A 27,747-nucleotide genomic window follows, 5' to 3' on the forward strand; every position below is an offset into this window, starting at 1 on the left:
CTCTCATCAACAAGTAAGTTTAAAGCATGATCAAATTTGTTCTTCAATCATTGAGCCCTGTTAATAAACGATTCTGTGTGCTCACTCATCCATTCTAAGATTCTGGAACTTCTTTGAGATATTTTCAAGAGGAATCTACAAAGACATCTTTGATTACAAGCTGGCTCTGGGGTAAACTTTACCACCACTTGCTTTGCTACTCCATCGAGGAAAACGGGTGACATGATCCAAGATAAGTCAAAGCCAATCTTTGTGGGTTTTTTTTCTTACCATGATTAAACTGTTTTTCAAAACTATAGCGAACACAACAGAGAAAGCTTGCATAATTTTACAATCTGATGTCGTCAAATATTGATTTTTTCCCAGGGGAAAAAAATGCAATAACGAAGGACATTTCTTGAGCGCTACTAGTAGCGTTGCAATACAAAGAAAGGAAGCAGAAAGAAAGAGAAGGAGAGATGGGAGGAAGGAAGAAAGCCACGCCTCCAGAGTCAACGGAAACAGACAGAAGCACTGAACGCCAACATTACGAAGCCAAAAAAAAAGAACTTACCATTTTCACTGTCTGACTTGTTTTCGTGCTCTGTATCTGTCAGGGTGAGGGCTGAGTTGGACCGGCTTGACAGGCAGGAACTGCGGCCTGACTTGACCCCCCTGCCCCACAGTCTCATGGCATGCTCTGGGGACATCACTGCTTCGTTCTCAGTGTCAGCGTCTGACCCTGCACTGATAGAGTAACCTCTGTGAGGGAGCCCCATTTCCGCACAAAACGCCAGTCCTCTTCGAGGTTCCGGGTCACAAACGCCTAACTGCCTTAGGGTGAAATTCTGTCCTGATCAGGGGGAGAAAAGATAACAACTAGTGAGTATATGTCTCGTTTCAGTTTTTTTTTAAACAAAATCTCCCTAAAATAAACACTTAAGCATCCAGTTGTGTCAGCTCTCAGCACCAGGTGTTTGCATTAGCTCCACATGACCTGTGGTCGCGTGGGTCCAGTTGAGGGGCGGGGAGCTCCACCTCTGACTTTCCACCCACCCCAGCTCAGAGCTCCTTTGTCAACTATTTCAGCCCATAAACACCTCCAGAGAGCTGCGCAGGTAAAACAGGCCAGACCATGAAAACCCAACCCAGAGCAAGGCTTAGTTATCCTTGATAGAACTGTGTTTCGCAGACTTGTGAAGCCAGAGAAATTGTCAGAATTATTTCCTGGGTCCTGGCTCTCATCCCAAACATTAGGATTTTCCCGCCCAGAGGTCACTCCTTTGGAAGAGAAAAGATTGCCCTCTAGAATAAGTTACCCAATAATCAGAAAAAATTAGAAACCGGAGCCTGGGCAGTCTTTATTATATTTTCCCACCTAAAACTTAACAACCAATATAAACATGTATCACGTGTGTACAAACATACACTAACTTTTGGAGTGTAATGTCATGAAAATGTGCAGACATCTGACTTCCCAGATTTTTTGCTTTAATAAACACCAGGAAACATCTGTGTTGATCAGAGTAAACCAATTCGTGCAAATAAAGTGCACTCTAGAAAATAAAGCGGGAGTATTATGTATTTAAAAATTAATGATAAAATCAAGTTCCCTGCAAAATAAATGGTTGTGAACTCTGAAGGCTTTTACTAATAAATTGAGCATAATAAAACTCATGACACTGCAATAACTTAAAGCAAAAGTGTTTAAATTAGGTGACACTTTAAAATGACTGCCGTTATTAATGGCTTTTCTAATCCTGTATTTATTCTTGAAAATTTCACCTATGTTTTATGATACTAGCGGTGAGAAGAGAGAGAAAAATGTTTGCTTAGAGGATGCATACACATGGGCCTTCCATTTCCTGTCTCATTGGCATGGTAGAGTCTAAGATTTAGGTACCAACTAGAATCAAAATACAGGAAAAGACTAATAGTATACCAAGACTGATTTAAATGCTACCATATAATACCAAACTTTTAAGAATATTAAGCATTTATATTACTCATAGTTTTCATTTTCGTACTTCCCTCTCTTATATCCACAAACATTTTAAAGTTAATTGGCTAGTATGAGAAATAACATACATTACATTTTTTAAAAGAGGGTGTTATAAATTATTTGTAATCACAACATCTTGAATCTCCTAGGAAATGAATCAGACATAATGCACAAGACAGTAAATATTTGGTTGTAAAAATATTAGCACCCTCAAGGATTCAGCCCATTTTAACCAGTGTGGTTAATTGCTTTATTGCTGTGGTCAGATCAGAAGTGGGAATCCGCTTTATCTCGGTCAGACTTCCAAATGGATTCTGACAATGACACTCATAAATAATGAAAATCTGTTGCTACAAATTAGCTACAAATCATCTCAGAGAGATGTGAATAAGTATCTGAACCAAAAAGTATGTCAAAAATAAAGGAAGTAGTTGGGACTTCCCTGGTGGCGCAGTGGTTAAGAATCCGCCTGCCAATGCAGGGGACACAGGTTCGAGCCCTGGTCCGGGAAGATCCCACGTGCCGCAGAGCAGCTGGGCCCGTGTGCCACAACTACTAAGCCTGCACTCTAGAGCCCGCGAGCCACAACTACTGAGCCCATGTGCCACAACTACTGAGGCCCACGCACCTAGAGCCTGTGCTCCGCAACAAGAGAAGCCACCACGATGAGAAGCCTGTGCACTGCAATGGAGAGTAGCCCCTGCTCGCTGCAACTAGAGAAAGCCCACGCGCAGCAGCGAAGACCCAATGCAGCCAAAAATAAATAAACAAAAAAATAAATTAATTTAAAAAAAGGGTCTTCTCATTCCAAGTGCAAATATTCAACCTAGATTTTCTATAAAAAAATAAAAATAAAAAATAAAGGAAGTAGCAAAAATAAAGAAGAGGGAATAAGAACTCATTGAACAGTGAGAAAGTGGGCAAGCTTAATGAGGTAAGACACAGTACTGGCAATATTTTTAAAAGAACTAGTGTGGACTGTACTTATGAAAGTAAACCCAAAAATGGTCAATGTAAGGGACAGTTAATGGAATGTAATGGACAGTTAATGTGAAAGAGCTTATCCATTCCTATTTATATATCATATCTAAAATGGGGAGGGGGGGAAAAGGGTGTAAAACAGTTAAACATCACCATCAAACATGTTGATTTTTCCAAAACAATTTTTAAAGGGTGAAAATGAATGATAAGATCCTGTGCATCTTTCCTCTATTTGGGGAGGTTCCCACATTGGAGAATAAAAATAAGAGACGCATTAAAAGACAGTAAGAACTCCCTTTCTAATCTCTGAAATGTAACTTGAAACATTTTCCATGTTATTGACTTTTCACACTGTTGCCATCTTGATGCAAAAATCTATGGGGTGAAGGAAAGCAGAAAACGGCAATCTTTATTATTTGTTACCTGGGTATGTAAACACAGTTCATTTTGCAAATGAATATCCAAGACATCATCCCGATGAATTGGAATGTGCATCCCAAACTCCTTAAACATCTGACCCACCACCCAGAGATAAACCCACGCACATATGGTCACCTTATCTTTGATAAAGGAGGCAAGAATATACAATGGAGAAAAGACAGCCTCTTCAATAAGTGGTGCTGGGAAAACTGGACAGCTACATGTAAAAGAATGAAATTAGAACCCTCCCTAACACCATACACAAAAATAAACTCAAAATGGATTAAAGACCTAAATGTAAGGCCACACACTAAAAAACTCTTAGAGGAAAACATAGGCAGAACACTCTATGACATAAATCACAGCAAGATCTTTTTGACCCACCTCCTAGAGAAATGGAAATAAAAACAAAAATGAACAAATGGGACTTAATGAAACTTAAAAGCTTTTACCCAGCAAAGGAAACCATAAGACGAAAAGACAACCCTCAGAATGGGAGAAAATATTTGCAAATGAAGCAACTGATAAAGGATTAATCTCCAAAATATACAAGCAGCTCATGCAGCTCAATATCAAAAAAACAAATCCCAACCCAATTAAAAAATGGGCAGAGCAAGCTGAGGAGTTCTGAAGAGCCGGGTGTGAGGCCTCTACACGCGACCCCCTGTGAGCAAGTGCAACTAGACTGAGCACAAAGGATAAAAAGAATTGCCTCGGAGGGAGGGGCAAGATGGCGGAAGAGTGAGACGCGGAGATCACCTTCCTCCCCACAGATACATGAGAAATACATCTACACGTGGAACTGCTCCTACAGAACACCCACTGAACGCGGGCAGAAGACGTCAGACCTCCCAAAAGGCAAGAAAATCCCCACGTACTTGGCCGTGTGGATGAAAGGCTCTTGGTGCTCCAGCCAGGCATCAGGGCTGTGCCTCTGAGGTGGGAGAGCCAACTTCAGGACACTGGTCCACAAGAGACCTCCCAGCTCCACGTAATACCAAACGGCGAAAATCTCTCACAGATCTCCATCTCAACATCAAGACCCAGCTTCACTCAACGACCAGCAAGCTACAGTGCTGGACACCCTATGCCAAACAACTAGCAAGAGAGGAACACAGCCCCATCCATTAACAGAGAGGCTGCCTAAAATCATAATAAGGCCACAGACACCCCAAAACACACCACCAGACGTGGACGAACCCACCAGAAAGACAACATCCAGCCTCATCCACCAGAACACAGGCACTAGTTCCCTCCACCAGGAAACCTACACAACCCACTGAACCAACCTTAGCCACTGGGGACAGATACCAAAAACAACGGGAACTACGAACCTGCAGCCTGTGAAAAGGAGACCCCAAACACAGTAAGATAAGCAAAATGAGAAGACAGAAAAACACACAGCAGATGAAGGAGCAGGGTCAAAACACACCAGACCTAACAAATGAAGAGGAAATAGGTAGTCTACCTGAAAAAGAATTCAGAATAAGGATAGTAAGGATGATCCAAAGTCTTGGAAATAGAATAGACAAAATGCAAGAAACATTTAACAAGGACGTAGAAGAACTAAAGAGGAACCAAGAAACGATGACAAGCACAATAAATGAAATTAAAAATACTCTAGATGGGATCAATAGCAGAATAACTGAGGCAGAAGAACGGATAAGTGACCTGGAAGATAAAATGGTGGAAATAACTACTGCAGACCAGAGTAAAGAAAAAAGAATGAAAAGAACTGAGGACAGTCTCAGAGACCTCTGGGACAACATTAAACGCACCAACATTCGAATTATAGGGGTCCCAGAAGAAGAAGAGAAAAAGAAAGGGACTGAGAAAATATTTGAAGAGATTATAGTTGAAAACTTCCCTAATATGGGAAAGGAAATAGTTAATCAAGTCCTGGAAGCACAGAGAGTCCCATACAGGATAAATCCAAGGAGAAACACACCAAGACACATATTAATCAAACTATCAAAAATTAAATATAAAGAAAACATATTAAAAGCAGCAAGGGAAAAACAACAGATAACACACAAGGGCATCCCCATAAGGTTAACAGCTGATCTTTCAGCAGAAACGCTGCAAGCCAGAAGGGAGTGGCAGGATATACTTAAAGTGATGAAGGAGAAAAACCTACAACCAAGATTACTCTACCCAGCAAGGATCTCATTCAGATTTGATGGAGAAATTAAAACCTTTACAGACAAGCAAAAGCTGAGAGAGTTCAGCACCACCAAACCAGCTTTACAACAAATGCTAAAGGAACTTCTCTAGGCAAGAAACACAAGAGAAGGAAAACACCTACAATAACAAACCCAAAACATTTAAGAAAATGGGAATAGGAACATACATATCGATAATTACCTTAAATGTAAATGGATTAAATGCTCCCACCAAAAGACACAGACTGGCTGAATGGATACAAAAACAAGACCCATATATATGCTGTCTACAAGAGACCCACTTCAGACCTAGAGACACATACAGACTGAAAGTGAGGGGATGGAAAAAGATATTCCATGCAAATGGAAATCAAAAGAAAGCTGGAGTAGCAATTCTCATATCAGACAAAATAGACTTTAAAATAAAGACAATTACAAGAGACAAAGATGGACACTATATAATGATCAAGGGATCGATCCAAGAGGAAGGTATAACAATTGTAAATATTTATGCACCCAACATAGGAGCACCTCAATACATAAGGCAAATACTAACAGCCATAAAAGGGGAAATCGACAGTAACACAATCATAGTAGGGGACTTTAACACCCCACTTTCACCAATGGACAGATCATCCAAAATGAAAATAAATAAGGAAACACAAGCTTTAAATGATACATTAAACAAGATGGACTTAATTGATATTTATAGGACATTCCACCCAAAAACAACAGAATACACATTTTTCTCAAGTGCTCATGGAACATTCTCCAGGATAGATCATATCTTGGGTCACAAATCAAGCCTTGGTAAATTTAAAAAAATTGAAATCGTATCAAGTATCTTTTCCGACCACAACGCTATGAGACTAGATATCAATTACAGGAAAAGATCTGTAAAAAATACAAACACATGGAGGCTACACAATACACTACTTAATAACGAAGTGATCACTGAAGAAATCAAAGGGGAAATCAAAAAATACCTAGAAACAAATGACAATGGAGACACGACGATCCAAAACCTATGGGATGCAGCAAAAGCAGTTCTAAGAGGGAAGTTTATAGCAATACAAGCCTACCTCAAGAAACAGGAAACATCTCGAATAAACAACCTAACCTTGCACCTAAAGCAATTAGAGAAAGAAGAACAAAAAAACCCCAAAGCTAGCAGAAGGAAAGAAATCATAAAGATCAGATCAGAAATAAATGAAAAAGAAATGAAGGAAACAATAGCAAAAATCAATGAAACTAAAAGCTGGTTCTTTGAGAAGATAAACAAAATTGATAAACCATTAGCCAGACTCATCAAGAGAAAAAAGGAGAAGACTCAAATTAATAGAATTAGAAATGAAAAAGGAGAAGTAACCACTGACACTGCAGAAATACAAACGATCATAAGAGATTACTACAAAAATGGGCAGAAGACCTAAAGAGACATTTCTCCAAAGAAGATATACAGATTGTCAACAAACACATGAAAGGATGCTCAACATCACTAATCATTAGAGAAATGCAAATCAAAACTACAATGAGGTATCACCTCACACTGGTCAGAATGGCCATTATCAAAAAATCTACAAACAATAAATGCTGGAGAGGGTGTGGAGAAAAGGGAACCCTCTTGCACTGTTGGTGGGAATGTAAATTGATACAACCACTGTGGAGAACAGTATGGAGCTTCCTTAAAAAAGTAAAAATAGAACTACCATACGACCCAGCAATCCCACTACTGGGCATACACCCTGAGAAAACCATCATTCAAAAAGAGTCATGTACCACAGTGTTCACTGCAGCTCTGTTTACAATAGCCAGGACATGGAAGCAACCTAAGTGCCCATCAACTGATGAATGGATAAAGAAGATGTGGCACATATATACAATGGAATATTACTCAGCCATAAAAAGAAATGAAATTGAGTTATTTGTAGTGAGGTGGATGGACCTAGAGTCTGTCATACAGAGTGAAGTAAGTCAGAAAGAGAAAAACAAATACCATATGCTAACACATATATATGGAATCTAAAAAAAAAAAAAAAAAAGGTTCTGAAGAACCTAGGGGCAAGACAGGAATAAAGACGCAGACATAGAGAATGGTCTTGAGGACATGGGGAGGGGGAAGGGTAAGCTGGGACGAAGTGAGAGAGTGGCATGGACATATATACACTAAATGTAAAATAGAGACACCAAATGTAAAATAGATAGCTAGTGGGAAGCAGCCGCATAGCACAGGGAGATCAGCTCGGTGCTTTGTTACCACCTAGAGGGGTGGGATAGGGAGGGTGGGAGGGAGACGCAAGAGGGAGGAGATATGCGGATATATGTATACATATAGCTGATTCACTTTGTTATAAAGCAGAAACTAACACACCATTGTAAAGCAATTAAACTCCAATAAAGATGTTAAAAACAAACAAACAAACAAACATCTGACCCTCTGAAATCAATGTCTCGCAATGATTCAAACTCTTAAGGGCTGTTTCTGAAATGCAAGCTAGAAAGCAAGCTGTTAGATTTCCTTACTAAATTAAAGTTTGCTTTTGCTCTCTTGGGAAAGAACATTAAACTTGATTTCCAATGGACCTAAGTTAAAGCCACTTACTGGCCTCATTCAAGTCACTTCACCACTCTATTTTTTCACTTTTCAGGGCTGTGATGACTTGGTTTAAGAGATGCTTTACGCTTTGGCAAAGCAAAGGAAACCATCGACAAAAGAAAAAGACAGCTGTCATACAGAGTGAAGTAAGTCAGAAAGAGAAAAACAAATACAGTATGCTAACACATATGTATGGAATCTAAGGAAAAAAAAAAAGGTCATGAAGAACCTAGTGGCAAGACGGGAATAAAGACACAGACCTACTAGAGAATGGACTTGAGGATATGGGGAGGGGGAGGGGTGAGATGTGACAGGGTGAGAGAGTGGCATGGACATACATACACTACCAAATGTAAAATAGCTAGCTAGTGGGAAGCAGCCACATAGCACAGGGAGATCAGCTCGGTGCTTTGTGACCACCTAGAGGGGTGGGATAGGGAGGGTGGGAGGGAGGGAGATGCAAGAGGGAAGAGATATGGGAACATATGTATATGTATAACTGATTCACTTTGTTATAAAGCAGAAACTAACACACCACTGTAAAGCAATTATACTCCAATAAAGATGTTAAAAAAAAAAAAAAAAAGACAGCCTGCTGAATGGGAGAAGATATTTGCAAATGATAAGACAGATAAGGGATTAATTTCCAACATATATAAACAGCTCACACAACATCAAAAAAACAACCAACCTGATTAAAAAATGGGCAGAAGAACTGAATAGTCATTTTTCCAAAGAGGAAATGCAGATGGCCAAAGATGCTCAACACTGCTAATCGTCAGGGAAATGCAACTCAAAACCACAGTGAGATACCACCTCACTTGTCAGAACGGCTATCATCAAAAAGAACACAAGTAAATGTTAGCGACGATGTGGAGAAAAGGGAACCCTCCTACACTGCTGGTGGGAATGTAAATTGATACAGCCACTATGGAGAACTGTGTGGGGATTTCTCACAAAATAGTTCTACAAATAGAACTACCATATGACCCAGCGATACCACTCCTGGGTATGTATCCAAAACAAAAACAAAAACACTAATTCAAAAAGATACATGCATCTCAATGTTCATAGCAACGTTATTTACAATTGCCAAAGTATGAAGCAACCTAAGTGTCCATCAACAGATCAATGGATAAAGAAGCTGTGTGTGTGTATATATATATATATATATTCCATTATATATAGAATACAGAGTATATATATATATATATACACACACACACACACACATATATATATGGCTGAGTAGTATTCCATTATATATATAATACTGAGTATATATACATATATATACACACACACACATATATATGGCTGAGTAGTATTCCATTATATGTATAGTACTGAGTGTATATATATATATATATATATATATATATATATATATACACTCAGCCACAAAAAGAATAAAATTTTGCCATTTGCCATTTGCAGCAACATGGATGGACTTGGAGGGCATTATGCTAAGTGAAATAAATCAAACAGAGAAAGACAAATACTGTATGATATCACTTATATGTAGAATCTGAAAAATACAACAAACTGATGAATAAAACAAACAAGAAGCAGACTAACAGATACAGAGAACAAACTAGCGGTTACCAATGGGGAGAGGGAAGTGGGGAGGACAATATAGGGGGAGGGGAGAAAAAAAGGGATACTATGGACTTATATGAAATCGTATGTATGAATCTTTTGAAAATTGTAAAGCACTATAGAATTTAAAGAATCTTTCATTCAGTTAAAAAAATTTTTTAAATTAAAAAAAGAGATGCTTTATGTAAATGAGGTCAGCATAAAGGGAAGCAAAATGAAAAATGACAAAAAATAAACACCTGGACAAATGTAATAATCATAGAGAAATGTATAATTTGAGGGTGGGAACAAGATTGTTTTCAAATAACTTTAGAAGAGCCATATCACCACCAAAGTTGACTTTTCCTTCATTCAAAACTCTCTCTACCCAGTGCTTCAAATTCCACTGTGGCTGATTCTCTTAGGTTAAGGATTCTTGCTTGTAGGATCCCTCGTTTTAATGCAAACACCCCTGGGGAGATCTAGCTATTACATTTGAATGAATTAGTCTATTAGATTATTTCCTACAATTCAGCAATGTTTAGCAAGATGGGCTATACTTATGGAAAGCTCAGGCAGTTTTGACAAACAGAAGGAAGATGGTGAAAAGAAGGGTTCCTGATTGGGAGAAGAGGCAGTTGGCGGAGGTACCATGGAGCTGGGAATTTGGGGTTGGGATGTGCTTCTTGGCGCTGGACTTTAGGTCAATGTGGAGAAATGGGAAGAGGCTGGCAGAAAGAGGCAGCAAAGATGCTCTGGAACCAGACTAAAGACATGACCATCTTGTTTAAACTCATCTTTGGCTTCAAGCAACATGAAAGAGATGAGGATACATTTATTCTTATTTTCCATGGTTTCTTCAGATTGTGTTCTTTGCAATGCTTCTAACACCATTACCTTAATTTCTTTCTTCACCCTGTAGAGTCTTTGTATTAATTCTGTTGGCTGAGACTGGTGAAATCAGTATTTATCTCCTGCACAATGAATTTTGATAACCTTGATCAGCAAGGCCAGCCACAGAGTTTCCCATTACAATTTGAAACAGTCCCAAAATAATAAATTGCAGGAAGAACAAAGTGTACCTGAGGATGAAATTTCTTGTGATTAAAAGGCAAGGTTAGCTTGGACTAGATTAGGCATTTTTGTTTCATGACACTCATAAATTTGAAAAAATCTATAAAAGAAAGACTGAATAAACAGCCCAGGCAGGTTGCATCATTGAAAAAAGGTTCACATTTTGAAAAATGAGTGAGGGTATGTGACAAAATGGAAAGGACCACTTTCCACCAGCACTGAGCATAGCTACCTCTTTAATAAAAGAAGGGGGATGGAAAAAAATGGCCTTTTTCTCACGTGGTGTCTATAACCTAGTCCGAACAAGAAGGGATTTTTCAAAGCTGCAATGCAGAGTGATGTTCACCAATAGGCAAGACATCTGCTATGTCTGGGTGAGTTGAAAAGGAAAAGCCTCTACGTGAGGGACTAGCCTTGGAGTGACACAGGGTGACTACAGAACCCAGAGGAGGGTGGTCCAACATGAGAACTCATGGTATTCTCTCCCCTCTTATGTCTAGATTCTCTAATGCTCAGATTGTGCCCTTTCTCTCTCTCTATTTCACTTGTTTCTTCTCTTTTCCAAAACTACTTTATTGAGATATTAACTCACAAACCATACAATGAACCTACTTAAAGTGTACAAGTCAATGGTTTTTAGCATACACATTGTGGTGTGCAACTATCTCCACAATCAATTTTAGAACATTTTTATCACCCTTGTGTCAATTATCAGTCACCTCCCATTTCCCCTCTTACCCCACCACCCCCTCTAGCCCTAGGCAAGCACTAATCTACTTTCTCTCACTATAGATTTGTCTATTCTGTCTATTCTATTTCAAAGAAAAGGAGTCCTACAATACGTAGACTTTTGCGACTGGCTTTTTTTCACTTAACATAGTGTTTTCAAGATTCATCCATATTGTAGCATGTGCCAGTAGTCATTTCTTTTTATGGCCAAATAATATTCCATTGTATAGACACATCATCTTCTATTTATCTGTTTATCAGTTAATGGACATTTGAGTTGTTTCCACTTTTTGGCTATTATGAAAATGCTGCTATGGAACACCATATGTTTTTATTTCTCTTGTGTATATACCTATGAGAGGCATTGCTGGGTCATATTGTATTAGCTCTATGTTTAACCTTTTGAGGAACTGCCAGACTGTTTTCCACAGTGGCTGCACCACTTTACTTTCCGACCACAAGTGTATGAGAGTGCCAGTTTCTGTACATCCTCACAACACTTGTTATCTGTCGGTTCTCTTTTATACCACACTGCAAGTGTGTATACCATATTGTAAATTTGCAATGAGGAGTTGGACTAAAAGTCATTGGTACAGAAACCAAGAATTGTTCTCTTAAAAAGCAATTGATTCTGTGGGTCTGCTACACAATTTCATTATTCCTTTATCATTTTTTTCTTTGCCTTCTATTATGCTGCTTTAGTCTTTGAAAATATTTTTTCTGTTAAAGTTAAAATATTCTTTAGTGCTGAAAGTCTACCTCTGAGACTATATCCGAGAGAAATAAAATCACCTGGACTTAAACAGACATGTACAAATAATGTTTATTATGGCATGGTTGTAAAAATTAAAATAACTGGAATGTTTACCAGAAAGGGAACTGTTACATACGTGATATATTCCTTGCATGGAAGACTATGTGGCTAGCAGAAAGAGTGGGTTTGGACCTATGTTTTCTGTTCTGGAGGGAAGCCTACTATATATATTTTAAGTAAAAAAAAATACAAGTTGCAAAGTAGTGTGTAGAGTATGATCCCATTTTTGGAAACTAAGAAAGAGACCCAACAGATTATATAAATGCCTATGGTTTTGAGCATGAATAAAGGTGAGGAGGGCCATACAACTGTCAAGATGGACCATACAGAAGGAGATGTAAGTGAAGGAAATCAGTAATTTTCTCTTTTAGAGTTCTGAACTTTTACTTTGCATGATAATTTCCATTAATTTTAAAACATAAGAAAGAAAGATGAAAGTCTATCTTCTTTTAAGAAAACAAATATATTTTCTTGATTTGCTGTTTAATAGCTCCCATTCAATAATTAGAAATTTAGTTTACTACCCTCCCTTGGAGAAGCTGGGTTTTAAAACTCCTTCCTCATTTACTGTAAAGAAATGAAGTTGTGTAAGAAATACAGGAGCAACGTTTTTCTTGTCATTCTTCCCTTTCCCTTCATCATATATGGACTTTTTTAAAGGAGAATAAGCGTCTATTTCTTCTATAGTAACAAGCCCCATAACTGAGCATAGGAAAAGGAGAGAAGGATCAATATAAATGTAATACACAGAAAGAAAATAATCTGTAACTGTCTTTAAGTGTTTTCCTTGGTTGTTGTCAGCTTGGATGGAATTATATATTTTCAGACGCGGAGGCACCATCCTCCAAGGGCAGAGCATAGCCCAAACTACAAATTGGACAAACATTTCTTATTGGATACCGGCGGAATTAGCGTCACCGCCAGCTTAGCTGGAGGTCCCTTTTTTGCTGTGTTTGTAAAACGACAAGAAGATCACAGAGTAAGACAAGCGTATGGAATTTTTTTTCCCTTTGAGTCCTAATGCATATTTTCTGGGATACTCCAAACTTCCTTACGTTCAATTTGTCACTCTTTGAACAGAATACCCACCCTTGAACATGCAGTAGAAGCTCCAGTGAGGGTATAAATCTTGACTTACAGGATCCCACACAAAACTACATTTAAAAAATTAACTTAAAATCCCACTAAATACCTTAACTTTCCCTACCCCATTTTACTCTCTCTATAAAACGTAAATATCGTCAACAGTATTCAACAGCCTTCTCGATGTACCTATTCATAATAAATTAATATCTAATATTTCTAGAGGACAAAGGAAATGACCACTGTACACCGTATTTACAATCCAATTTATTACTCAAAATACGGGTCTAATGGAAGCCATTGAAGGTTACACCCTCCGCATTCATCCTGAACTCTGCTGTGAACTGTATGTACCTGTCACTGGAAGTGTGTGGTTGAGACTTGACGGTGAACTTGACGAGAAGCCTGAGAAGGGAAAACCCCAAGTGCATTTGCAAGCAGGGAAAGCAGGATTAGAATGAACAGCCCCAGAGAATATGCATTTTCTTCAAGATAAGATTTGTGAAGCCCCCAGGGGAGGACAAACATGGATACTGAAGAGAAGGCTTGGTGGCTCAAACAAGAAAAATTAGGTTGTGAGTCTGCTGACTTATAAAGAAAAAGCCTCTCCTTAAGCATGTACCATGAAGGATTTAGACACCCAACCACAGAACAGTGCAATTCTGACATTAGCAACCTTTTGTAACCATTTGTAAGGAGAGTAATAACTTTAAACTTGGTTTTTCTCAAAAGCATTCTGAAAATGAATTTGCTTTTTATTTTTTACCCAGTCATTATTTCTTTAGAACAACCCAAGACCCAGCGATGGATGCTAATACGCCTACAACCCTACAACGTATCTGCTGCTATCTGATAATCAAACTGCAGTAGGTATTGGTATAAATACGCGTGTGGTTTGGCGTGAAGCAGCAGGTGTTTAATAATTGTGACTGAAGCGGCACCACAGTGATTCACAATGTGGGTCCAAAATTGGCAATGTGGCAAGGAACCAGATACAAGTTTAGCAGCAAGCCGGTGCGCAGGACATCAGACCCATCAAGGCCGAGGCAGGGGGCAAGGATTACCCCTACTGTGTCCAGAGGAGAGCTATAAGCTACATCTATCTACTCACACCTTCTGGCAGGTAATCTACAAAGCAGGTTGGCTGCCAAGTCTGAAAGAGGCACTTACCTGCTTAACAGCCAAAATTAGTTAACAATCAGTTAGGAAGGGGAGCTAAAGGAGGGAACTAAGAGGAAAACATTCACATGAAACGATGGTAAACTGCAGCTCTTTAACTGGTGTCTTTAAGTACAGCAATTTAAAGCTGAGTAAACACGGCCACATCTAAACCCTTTAATCCCACTGCTGACATTCGGGGACTGAGAAGGATTAATCATTCTGATCTCTAAGTGAATCATTTTAAAGAGTTCATATTTAAAAGGAATAAACTTTGGAGTTGCAGTAATTAGCCTAGGGGATCTGATGTCTGTTTCAGGTTTTTGTCTTTCTTTATGAAACCCTGTTCTCCCAAAGAAAAGGTTTTCTTAGCACCAGGAAGTATTTCAGAAAACATGAAAAAGGGTTTCAGATTCCTTTCGTTTTTGCAAGATGACAGAGGTGAGGAGGAACACTGGGGAAATGAAAAGTTGGGGGTAGAACTGGAAATTCATAGCAGCATTAAGTGCTGAATGGTAAGACCATAGGGTCATATTTCTTTTGAAGTCTAGGATCAGTTCCCATTATTCACTATAATGGCATCCAAGACTAAATGAAATCTCAGTCTTTAAAATTAAAAGCATTTTGCTCTTGGGGCTCAAATTTTCCTCTTTCACAGTTTCCAACACGCCTGAATGTTTAATCTATTTTCATAATGCAAAAAATACAAATAAACAAAATAAAAATAAGAGTAAGAAAAAAATGGATATATTCCATTTCACTTCCAAAACAGGATAAAATGGTACAGAGAGACACATAATTAGTATCTTAATCAACAGAGTTATGAAAATTATTTTTACATCTGCCAAATGCTATTGGTGATATTCTAAAATTATTTGTACACCTTTCATGATTTACATCTCAGAAATATTAATTTAACTCTTTTGACCTATCTGGAAACACACAGTATGTGGAAAGATTTAAAAATTATTTATCATTTTAGGGAATTCCAACATTAAAACTGCCAAAAAATGTAACCTATATCCAAGAGTTAAAAATGGACCTTTTTTTCTATTTGGAAATGGATGAAAATATTTGAAAGGCATGGTCCCAACTATGCATCACCAAGTCTGCCTTCTCTCCCTCGGCACTGTCCTGGAAAGGTGGGGGATGCTATTATCTTAATGGGCAAAATGTCTTTATCCAGCAAAACACTGTAGTGCAATGGCAGCAGACGTGGTTTCTAAAAGGACTGTGTCTGTGGTTCAGTGGAGACAATGTGACTGTCCCAGGACCAAGTGAAATGTCATCTTGGCTGAAGCTGGATGAAAAGAGAAAGCAAACCCCAAACTTTCCATATTCAGCTACACTCATTTGAGCCTGCCTAGTTTGGGGGTTTGTTTTTTAAAATTATTACTGCTTAGGTAAATTCTATATGCAGTAAAGTACACAAATCTTAAGTGGACACTTCAGTGAGTTCTAACATATGTTTCCACCACGAAGCCAAACTAAACATGGCACATCTCCATCACGCCCACAAAGTTCTCGTATCCCCTGAAGTCAATCCCCGTCATCATAGGCAACTACTGTTCTGACTTCTTTTATTATAGATAAGTTTTGTCTGTTCTTGAACTGAATATAAACAGTCATACAGTATCTACTCTGGATCCTTTCACTTAATGGAATGTTTTTGAGGTTCTTCCACATTGTTGCTTTATCAGTAATTCATCTTTGGTATTACCAAGCTGTGTTCTATTGCATGAATGGAACTACAATTTGTTACATCCATTCACTTGGTGATTCCTGTTTGGGTTGATTATGAATAAAGCTGCTATGAAGATAAAGCTTCATTTGTCTTATGTAAATACTTAGGATATGCATTGCTCGGTCAAAAGGAAGATTCTTTTTAACGTTACATAAGAAATTGCCAAACAGTTTCTGAAAATCTTGCCATTCTACATTTTACATTCCCATCAGCAATGTATGAGAGTTCAGTTGTTCCACATCCTCACAGATATTTGGTGCTGTGGATCTTTTTACTTTAGCCATTCCAGTGGGTGAGTGGTAATATTTCACTGTAGTTTTAATTTTCAGTTCCCTGATGGCTAATGATGTTGAGCACTTTTTCAGGTACTCATTAGACGTTTGTGTATTTTCCGTGTAGTTTCTAAGGATTTTGTCCATTTTTAAATTGCATTGTTAATCTTTTTATTATTGATTTATAGGAGCTCTTTATATAGTCTGGATACAAGTCCTCTGTCATATATATGACATATATGTATATATGTGTATATATGCATGCATGTGACAAATATATATACTGTCATATATATGTGTGTGTGTGTGCATGTATACATATATATATATATATACAATTTTCTCTTACACTGCGGCTTGCCGTTTCATTTTCTTAAAGGTATTTTCTGATAAGTAGAAGTTCTAATTTTAATGAAGTCCAATTTATCAACTTTCTTTTTCTTTTATGTTTTGCCCTTTTTATGACCTAAGCTATCTATGCTTACTTCAAGGTTGCAAGCATATTCAAGAACATGGTTAGCTTTTTCTGTGGTTTTCTTAAAAGGGCTTGGTTTTTCCTTGGAAATTAGGAAGGTGAAAGAGTAGGAAAATAATAGGATCAGGCTCTGTTTATTTCTGGCTCTGGAACTCACCAGCTGTTGACTGAGTGAGCATTTTCACAAGTCTGGGTCTCAGTTTTCCTCATCTATAAAATGGACTTAGAGGATCTCAGATATCTCCCAACCGTAAGTTTATGCAGAGGCATAAAGAAGGTAGTACAATGAACCATGAAACAAGGCTGAGAACAATAGTATCATGAGTCCAAGGAGGAGGAAAAGGAAGAGAATAGACCTTGATAAAAGTATGGATCACAAGGGTTAAAATTTCCTTTAGTACCAGGAACTTTTGGTTTATATTTCATCCCTAAACTAAATCAGAAACCCTGTGCCATGCTCCTACTGTGCCTGGAATTCATCCTGAATTGAAAACCAACCATCAGGACAGTGTGAACATTAACAACGGTATCTGCTTGTCTGGAAAGGTGCTCTTCCTCCCACTCCTATGGTTCCAAGACAGGGATTATTTTTGCCTTTGACCTTTGATTTGTCCAAATACAACCTCTGTGAATATTTTACTGTTTTTTCTTTCCTTTCTCTTTCTTTCTTTTTTTCTTTTTTTTGTATTTCTGCGAATGGATTTTGTTGTGTTTATTTCAATACTTTTAAGAGTTTTTGAGTCAAGTTTTGTGCGATGCAATTCACAAGCTGGTCTTTTTTTTTTTGGCTTCTTCCTAAGCCAAAACTTCATAGTTGTACAGCAAGTCCTTGCTTTAGGAATCAATGTATTGTGTTTAGAAGTTGATAATGGATCACTATATATTTTTCAATGAAAACAACATGGAGGAAGGCCAGATGGAACACGCAAGTGTATTAAGTCATCTGGATGGAAGAACACTCTAGTGTGTGACTTCAATGTATAAGCCTGTCTGTTTGAAAAAAATGTGTTCAGAATTCCAAACAGGAACACCTGTCACTATGGTTGTGTCTCCCATTCATTTTCTGCTTACCAAGCTGGGAGGAACTTCCTCAGCAAATCACTGGTGGTCACCTGGTTCACAAATGCTCTATGAGGGATGCCAGGACACGAGCTGTGCAGGGGGGATGCAGGGGCTCGGATGAGCTACTGCTTTTCTCAGACTACTAGGAAAACTCATGACCTTTTCATGTGTTCACTGACCACTTGAATTTGCTCTTCTGTGAATTGAAGCTATTTCCCATTGGGTTGTCTTTCTGTTTTCAATTTGTAAAAGTCACTCTTACTTTATTTTATATGTGTGTGTGTGTGTGTGTGTGTGTATCTTTCATCTGTCACATGGATTATAAACATATTTCCCAACAAAATAATTTTGCTCATGGTATGCTTATTATTATTTATATTTTATATAAAAGATTTTAAGTAAAAAATAATCATGTAAGGCTTCTCTTCTGGTTTTTTTATTTCAATTAGAATGGTCTCCTCTATTCTTGGGATGTACATACAGTCCCTGGGGCAGGCTGTGTAGATTCACAACCACTTTTTCCTTGCCTTCCTCTGCTACAAAAGCTGGAAAGCAAAAATAGTAGATGCTCCCTCTTCACATGCAGCTAAGCGTAGCCACGTATAACAGTTCTGAAAAAAAGAGATGCAAGAAGACGTCTCTGGGGAGTAAAAAGAAACAGTCCAATGGAGAGAAACCCTTCTCACTTTTGCTTTGGTTCTATTTCAACAGGAATATGAAAATGCAGCAAACATCTGGGGATCCATGGGACAAAGGCCACATGGTACAGATGACTGAGCCAAAAAAGATAGAAGGTACCTGGGGCCTTGATGGCATCTTTGAACCCTGGACGGTCTGCCTCTGGACTTCTTGTTTTGTAAGAAAATAATTCTGTTAGGTGTTTAAACCATTGTTTTTGGAGCTTTCTGCTACTCATGGATCAAGTCATTGCTACTTTATTCAGTCTCAAATTAACTTCTAGAATTCTTATTGCTTTATTTTTTACATTTGTCTTTAATCCATCTTAATTTATTTTTGAATATGCTGAAAGATATGGGTCCAATTTTATATTCTTCCAGATGGATAACCAGTTGTGCCAGCACCATTTATCAAATCCCAATGAATAGAAAAACCATTTTTTGTTTTATGCTAAATTTCCCTGTATGCTAGGATTTATTTCTGAAATTTTAGCCGACTCCACTGATCAACTTGTCTTTATTTACGCCAATATCTTATAGACGTGATTACATGGCTTTATAGTATTTTAAAATATACATGGTAAGGCCATTTTATCCTCACTTTTGAATATATTTTTGACATTTATTCTTCCACATTAATTTTCAGATCACTTTCTCCAATTAAACATAAGCCTTGACTTCTATGCATTTATTTTCATAGAATTGATATTTTTATATCTGTCTTCCCATCCGAAAACATTGACTGTCTTTCCATTTATTCAGATCTGTTTTCTGTCTCACAATAATATTTACAGATCTCTTCATATTAGGTCCTATACCACTCTTGTTAAAATTTATTCCAGAGAACTTTATAGTGTTTGTTGCCATGGTGGTAGGATATTTTTTTCTGACTGCCAAATTTAGCCAATTATTGTTTAATAAGTACTTAATGGTATATAACATGCATCAGGTATTATTCTAAGCAGTTTATATATATTAACTCATTTCATTCTCAACAAACTATAGGTTGAAAGCTAAAGCACAATGTACATAGAAGGAAACTGAAGCACAGAGAAATTAAGTAATTTGTTCAAGCAAGTTACTTGGCCAAAATTGGGTAACTTGCCGCTTGGTTAATGAATGGCAGATGTGGGTCTCAAACACATATCATCTGCATCCAGAAGATATACTCTTAACTATTATGCTATATATACTACCAGTGATGTCCATATATTTATCTTGCATTTACCCAAGTACCAATTTGCTTCAGACTTTAAAAAAATTTTTCTAGTGTTTTTTATTTCACATGGTTTTTTGTATGTACAAAATCAATCACATATTTAGCAAAAGTGCTAATTTTAACATTTTCCAAAATATATATCAATTGTTTCATTTTCTTCTCTTACTACAATTGCTAAAATGTCTAAACAATTTTGCATAGTAATTGTGAGGGTAGGTGAGCCTTTTTTGTGTTACTGATTTTATCTGAAATGGTCCTAGAATCTTACCCTTGAGAATGCTGTTTAATTTTTTGATTGATCATCTTACATGACTAACATATTTGTTTTTTTCCTTCTTGTTTACTTAGTGAGTTTTATTTTAATAAGGGATGGGTTTAAAATTTCATCCCACACCTTTTCATCATCTAGTGATAAGATCATGCTTTTCTACGTTGATTTATTAATCTAATTATGTTAATAGATTTCCCAACATTGAAAAATCCTTGCATCATCACCAAGGATTAGTAACCACTTGGTTATTAATCTGGTCCAGACTGTTATCCTTTTTATACATTGCTAGATTCCTATATACAAATAGTTATCTAGAATTTTTATTACATACATACTGAGAAGAAATTTTGGTCTCGATAGTTTCTTTTTTGTACTATGTTAATCAAGTTTTGTTGTTAAGGTTATGTCAACCTCACAATATGAATTTTAGTGCTTTCCATCTTTTTCTTTTCTTTTCTTTTTTTTTTTTTTTGATGTTGAATAGCTTTTTGAACTATGGACTTATCTGTACTTTGAAGGTTATGCAAGATTTACCTAGGAACCTATCTGGTACTTTTTAATGGTGCCCCTTTTAATCACCTTTGTAATCTCTTTTGCGGTAACTGATTCTGATGACTTTTCTCCATGTTTTGAAATAATTTGGGGTTGATCATATTTTACTATGAAAAAATAAATTTCCCTAGATTTAAAAAAATGTGTTGTTTGGAGCAGTTCCTTTTCATTGTTATGATGTCTTCAGGATCTCTCCTTATGTTCGTTCTCATTATTCTTTAATCGGGACCATCAGGGGCTTTCTGGTTTCTTAGACTTTTTAAAGAATCAACTTTTTGTTTGTTTTTAATTTAAGTTTATCATGATGATCTACTTCTTCCTATTTTCCTTTGGTTTCTTTTTTCTGATATTTTACTTATTTCTTAATATATATAGTATGTTCGTTTTTGTTGGTCTTTTTAGATCTGTCTCTGAAGGAGGTGAACCATAATATCCCACAATAAATGTGTTTTAACAACATTTTTTCCCTAAAAGCTTTTGCTTTGTAAATTTAGCTACTATACTGTTTAATGTATGCATTTTAAGAGTATTCATCCTGTTGTCTCTTACCATTTTACTTAGTGGTCCTCTTTACCCTGTTTAGTGTTTTTAATTGTAAATTCCACCTTTCCTAATATTAATACTGCCAATCCTACTTTCTTTTTGTTTGTATTCACCTGATATCTCTTTATATCCATCTCTTTATTCTCAACCACTTTTTACCATTTTAAGTCTGTTTCTTATAAACACCAATAATGTTTATAAATCAGCTGGTTAGTTTCTGTTTGTGTCAAAATTCAGTTCATTTCTATTTCATGTAATATGTCACACAGTAGAGTTCACGTCTTCCATCTTGTTTTATGGTTATTCATGATTTTACCTGTTTCCTCTTTTTCCTTGGAGCTGTTTTTTGCTAAATTGATCAGATCGCTATTCATTCCTTTTCCCCCCTGCTAATTAGGTAGGTCTGTTGTGCTTTCTTCATTTCACTAATGATTACCTTCCCTTCCCTGACATTCATATTCAAATACACATTTTTCATTACTACGTGAATGCAAGATAGCAATTATTCCCCTCCACTAAAGCTCTATTCTATAACTGTTTCTCCCCTCTTTCTTCGGATGAGATTTTTGGAACACTTTTAATTTCCCTACCAGCTTCTCCCAACTATTGGATTTTGCTGATAGGGAAGGAGTTTTACTTCTAGTCTTTTCTTAGGGTTTCCCTTGTAGTGGTTCTTGCACATTTCCACTCGCTCTATCATCACTTGGGATTCGACCGCATATATACTGCACGGTGGGTGGTTCACCATGTTTTCCTTTCGTTTCACAGGTAGTGGCTCTGATTCGGTTGGTATCACTTCTTGAATACTTCAGATGGTGCACATCGGTGATACAGTCTCTGCATCTCTGCACGTCCCTAAATATCTTGCATTTACTCTGAGAGATGGATGATCTCTTCTCTGCATATAGAACCCCTGGGTTGTAGTCTTTTCCTTGTGGTAGACGTTATTCTGTTGTCTTCTAGTTTTCACTGTTGATGATGAGAAATTCATTAGTTTTATATTTGTTTCTTTTGTAAGTCACAAGAAGAGTAACTTGTTTTTCTTTCTCTAGAATCTTGTAAAATATCTTTAATCCACAAAGTTAAAGAATTTCTCTAGGATGTGCTAAGGTGTGTGTGTGTGTGTGTGTGTGTGTTTTCTTAATTTTACCTGGAACTTTGTCTTCTGAGTCATTTCTTCTACTTGGTCTTCAAAACCAGTCATTTGGATTTCAACAATGACCACCCTTTCTTCTTCAACGTATCTATTATATTTTTTTGGTTTGTAAATTGTGGCTTTCCCCACCTTAGCATTTGGCTGTTACCGCTGGTTTTGCTGCTGTGCTTTTTTTTTTTTGTACTTAGATGTCTCAGAGTGCTCTTATTATAATCTTTCATTTTGGTTTGGGTTTTCCTTCTCTTCACCATGGCTCATTTGCATTCGGAGCTTCCTGATTTGTCTGTTTTGTATCCTACCTCACTTCCTACATGCTGGGCGCCATTAAGCTTGTTGCTGCTTTCCTGGGGGCTGCCTTGGAAGCAGTGACAAGTCCCCTTAGTCGCTAGGGACAAGCCTTTCTACTCCCTGGGTTCCAGGGCTGGCGCTCTCACACTATCGGAGTGGAGAAAAGGTGTCCGTTTAGGCTCCCTCAGCTCCTGAGGGACCAAGGAAGACAGCTGCCCCCGCAGCACGACGGTCGCTCCAGGGAGGAGCGTGGGAGAGGCCGGTGAGCATCTCTCCGGCACCGTGAAACCACAGCATTCTCTCCGATCCTCACGCTAGGGCTTCACCCCGCTTCGAGCTTTCATCTGGCCCAAGAAAAAAAGCACCTGCACCGGCTTTGTCCATCAGGACCCTAAGAGGGGTCTAGACCTCATTTGCACCCATATCACTGCTCAGCTCAGGAGAGGTAAAGACTGGCTGGGAGATGGGTAAATGAGGCATCACTCGAGCCACCCTTATACAAGAATCCTGGATACATGTTTACAGAAAAACTCAGACCGCGCCTCTAATGTCCTTTTGTTTCACAAAAGAGGGTTACATTTGGTAAGGGAAAGGTCTAGCATCCGGAATCTTGTATAAAAGATGGTCTGGGACTCAGGACACAGGCCACCAAGGAGGTGCAGCAGGAGGCTTCAGGGCTTGTGGGATCTACTTTCCCACCAGCTCTACTTGGACTGGCCTTGGACCAGCAAGATCATGAGGTGGGAAGTCATGTCTGCGGGAGCTGGGGGTTGCTGAGCACTCCTGATGCGACGAGCGGGAAGAGAAGGCAAATCCCAAAGCAGCGGTGCGGAAAGAGGAGAGTTCCTGGGACCAGAAGCAAGCGGTCAGGGAGCCCCGCTCAGAAATCAGTGAGGGTCTTTGTCCAGCTGCCTTCCTCCTTCCCTTTCCTACTTTGTAAATTTATTATCTATTTTGATTTCAGGTGTGTACAAACACAGACATAATGCTGTCTGCTTTTCAAATTTAAAAACAGATAACCTTCCTCCCCTGACATTCTATAAATGAAGAATAAATGGTAGGCTTTTCATTTTAAAATTCTGAAATTCACAACCACAACACCGATGACTGACTAACGGGTGAACACTTTGGGTGGAGACTGTCTCAGAGGTGTTTTTCCTTTTTTTTCAGGGTTAGGGTTCTGTGGAAAAAAAGTGTTCCCATTTCCAGATATCACCTCATTTCAAAATTCACCTTCATGGCCAACATTCCCCATTGGAGTTGATGAGCTTTCTCGTTTGGTCAAGGACATTACAGGTAATGTACATAGTGCTGAGAAGAAAAGATCTTTTATTTTATCACTTCTCTAAAAACTGTGGGATGATCTTATGCAGCTGTTTCATAAGAAATGTGTCTCAGATCTGACAGGATAAATTCCCTTCAAAGATGAATCAAAGAAAATAGTATCCAAGAATGCCAAAGAAGCCACTATTAGCCTAACTCCATCACACCTACAGAGAGCTCCACAGCTGCTAAAAGGACAACTATTCCCACCACCCAGTAAACCACATGGAGAGATTTAAAAGGAGAGAAAGAGATCTGTGTGAGAACCAGTCAAATGACACATTATTGTGAAAAGGAAATCATCCTTAGCTTTACAGTATCTAAATATAACACGTAATTAACAATAGTCACCTGCCAGTCAGTAAAGCCAAAAAAAATGATTAAAATTAAGTTTGATAATAGGCCATAAAATTGGTTGATAAAAATAAAAATATTTATTACACTTCTTTTTTTTATAGTTGACTAAAATCATTGTATTTCTAGATTTGAATTCTCCATGTAATTGCATTAACAGGCGTCTCTACGTATCCCTTCCTCCAGCTGAAGCTGCATTTTCCTGTGTCATTCAAAGAAGAAGTGGATTTGGACTGGCAAGGCATTTTGAAACTCCACGGACAAGCTCAATTAGCATGATTCTGGAAGCGTTTCAACGGTCTTTGGCTACTATTAATATTTTTAATCTTTCATTTTTATTATGTGTATGATGTCAGGAGCTGTGGCAGGAAGCACATTTTGTCAATTAAATAATTAATACCACGGCATAATAGTCAGGGAGGAAAAACTGACATTTGTCAGGTTCAGAGAAAATGAAAGACTGGGAGGATTGTTCACTCTGCTTGCTTGGGAAACACATCATCTGATAGCAGACTTTTCCTTATTCCTGTCTCACCTCATCTACCGCTCCTGCTACAAATATTCCCCACATCACACCAGAGGAAAGAAAAAGCATTTGCAATGCTTCCCTCTTCCCCATCCTCATCCACCCAATCACAAAATCACGCCCATTTTATTTCCTAAATATGTGTCCAGTCTCCTCATCTCTCTCGATCGGTACCATCAAAACTGGCTAAGACTGACTCCAAGAAACCAAAGGGCAAGGTTGACACTGAATTGCCTGTTTTCTGCTTTGGCAACTGCGCAGAGGTTGGAAGCCTGAGCGCTGGGGGCAGACGGGCCTGGGTTCAAGTCCCAGCACGGCCCTCACTGGCCATGGGATCTCAGGCCTCCAAGCCTTGACCGTCTCAACCTGTGAAAGGACGATGCCCCTGGGCCCTCCATCCCGAGGTGCTGTGAGAGTTCAGTGACGGTGCACGTAACTCCTGGCACACTGATTGGAACGAGGTGAGGAATCAGCACACTTCAGCCATCAATAGCAGTGCATTCCATTTATGTTCTCAATACGGTCTGATTTATGAACACGCCAAGTGAATGGTAGCCCCCCCGCACGCTGCACTTTTGCTTCTCCCTTCACCTCCGCTCTGAAACCTCTTCTCACCCCTCCACATGGCCGCCCCGAACAACAGGCCCCTGTCGGCTGCCTTGCTCTCCGTCTCTTCCCTCTGCCCCGATCACTCTCTAGGCCTTGGCTGGCAAGGAGCTGGGTGACAGGGATGTTTGGTCCCCTAAGACTCTGGCTCCTGGGTTTCCACAGATGGTCTCGCCGTGTCATCAGCCACAGTCTGCACTGGATATACGCTGCCTGGGAGGTGGAAATTTCAGCTCGCTATTTTTAACCCGTTAAACATCATCCTCTCCGTCTAAACTAAACGCTCGCTTGGGGCGGAGATGCGCTTCCTCAGGGCATCACGCCACATGTGCTGCTTTTCCCCCTCTCACAGTATTCCACAATGTAGGTTTTTCTTTGCCAATAGGGCACGAAAAAGTTATTTTTGTTACAAAAGGTGAGACTTCACACCGGGTTCAGATTGCCTGCATCTCTACAGTACCTGCTATTTTTGAAACTGGTGAAAAATGTACTCTGATAATCTCTGTTCACTGTGTAGAGATTATGAAAGAAGAAGTCGGGTTTAGAATGATCACACATGGGACAAGGAACTCAAGTCCCTTAATTTAGCGAGAGTACCTGTCTCAAATATCTGTGCTGTATTTCCCTTAAAAACTGGATTTGAAATGTTAAGCAAGTTTTTCCTCTTTCATATAATTTGATACCTGTAATTAGTAAGGCATGCTTTCGTGGGGAAAACAATCTCTCTCTGGCAAATCAAATGAGTCTTCTTGACGTAAACTGCTTTAGGTGAGGGAACGCTATTTCACTCTATTGAGGATGGCTCTTTCCACAACGCAGAGAAGAAAAGAACCATGGAAAAGTTTCAAACTTTGGAATCATTTATAGCATTGTTACTTTTTCTTAAATTTGTTCCTGCTCAGTATCAAACTGCTAGTCACACTGTCTGTAAGGTGACTGGAAAAGAATGAATATATTCTTTATTTTTGAAGTTTAATTTATTTTTTCCTTGTTTCTTGATAAAATTAGCTAAGGAATGCTAAGTTCTAGGTAAATTAACTAGAGGATTGTAAGAGGATTTTATTTTTATTAGTGGTAATGTTGCCCACATCTCAAGACTGTGTTAGAAGAAACAAAATGTCCCTATGTATGCCTAATTTTAAAGAATTTACTGCTTTAAAGCATGGAAATCAGTAGGGTTAGGACTGTGAAGTCAAGTTACAGAAGCCACTATTCCACTGGTAGAACACGCAGGCAGAACACAGTGTAAAAATGTTCAACAAACACATGTGCATGACCAGACCATAATGGATTACATTATGGGAAATTAGGATGTTTTAAGGTCTAAACTTAATGTCCCAGATTGCCTTTGAGAGAGAAAATGGAACCCTTGTGACTCAGGCTCTTCTATAAACAGACACAAACAGCTGAGCCAGATGGATCATGAGATGATCTAGAGGAAGAATTCTTACTTTCTTAGGAGGGAAAGACGAGGTTCCTCACCAACAGTTCTGTACTCCTCACACCAGTTCTAACTACAAAAGCAGTGTCTGTGCACACCTTCCTGAGCCTGGCAGGGAGCCCTGGAGACCTGGGTTTCAAGCTTATGCACCAACACTTTGACCACACGCAGAATCGCAACCTCACATATAAAATGCGGGGTGTGGGATGATTCTCTACGTGGTCCATACCTGCCTCTGGGTCCATGTGTCCATAGGTGGCTTTCTACCTCTAATCTGGAATACTATGGCATCATCTAATACCTCAAAGTCTAAATCAGAGGATAGGACATCAATCTAAGAAATAATCATATCACCTCGAAGGGAAAAAAGTGACACGTGCACGTTAGCACGAGCTGAGCATGCTTCGTTTTACTAGAACAATGACCTACCTTGTCTGGTGAACTCATCTGCTTCTCTGTGAACCAAATCCTTCACTCTGTTTCCATAAAGCAGCCGTGAGGAATCGTGATCAAAGGCTTTCAGGGTTTCACTGGAACTGTAAGACTTCTGGGTGGGAACCCGGCACTCCTCATTGTCTGCTGAGGAATTAGTGTAGCGCCGTTCTTTCTCCCGTCTGTTCTTGGTCAGGGAGCAGTAAGGCCTACGTTCTTTCACATCCATG

At 38.6% G+C, this 27,747-nt stretch overlaps 1 protein-coding gene across 1 annotated transcript; it reads right to left on the bottom strand.

The window, feature by feature from the left end:
• Positions 1 to 491: 491 nt before the first annotated feature.
• On the bottom strand, positions 492 to 27,746 carry LOC133081468 (teneurin-3-like). The gene is made up of 2 exons (XM_061177595.1): positions 27,515 to 27,746; positions 492 to 832 (listed from the first exon to the last, which is right to left on the bottom strand). Exons 1-2 carry the CDS (start codon positions 27,744 to 27,746, stop codon positions 492 to 494), a joined length of 573 nt encoding a protein of 190 aa, XP_061033578.1.
• Between the last annotated feature and the right edge of the window lies 1 nt (position 27,747).

This window comes from Eubalaena glacialis, chromosome 20 (assembly GCF_028564815.1).
Source record: "Eubalaena glacialis isolate mEubGla1 chromosome 20, mEubGla1.1.hap2.+ XY, whole genome shotgun sequence".
NCBI classification, from domain to species: Eukaryota; Metazoa; Chordata; class Mammalia; order Artiodactyla; family Balaenidae; genus Eubalaena; species Eubalaena glacialis.

What these genes read in the sequence shown, in the direction of transcription:
- LOC133081468 (XM_061177595.1), bottom strand. Translation starts at nt 27,746, where the DNA reads ATGGATGTGAAAGAACGTAGGCCTTACTGCTCCCTGACCAAGAACAGA. An exon ending in AGATGAGTTCACCAGACAAG is followed by an intron (nt 833 to 27,514) that starts GTAGGTCATTGT and finishes CCCCCTGATCAG; the next exon opens with GACAGAATTTCACCCTAAGG.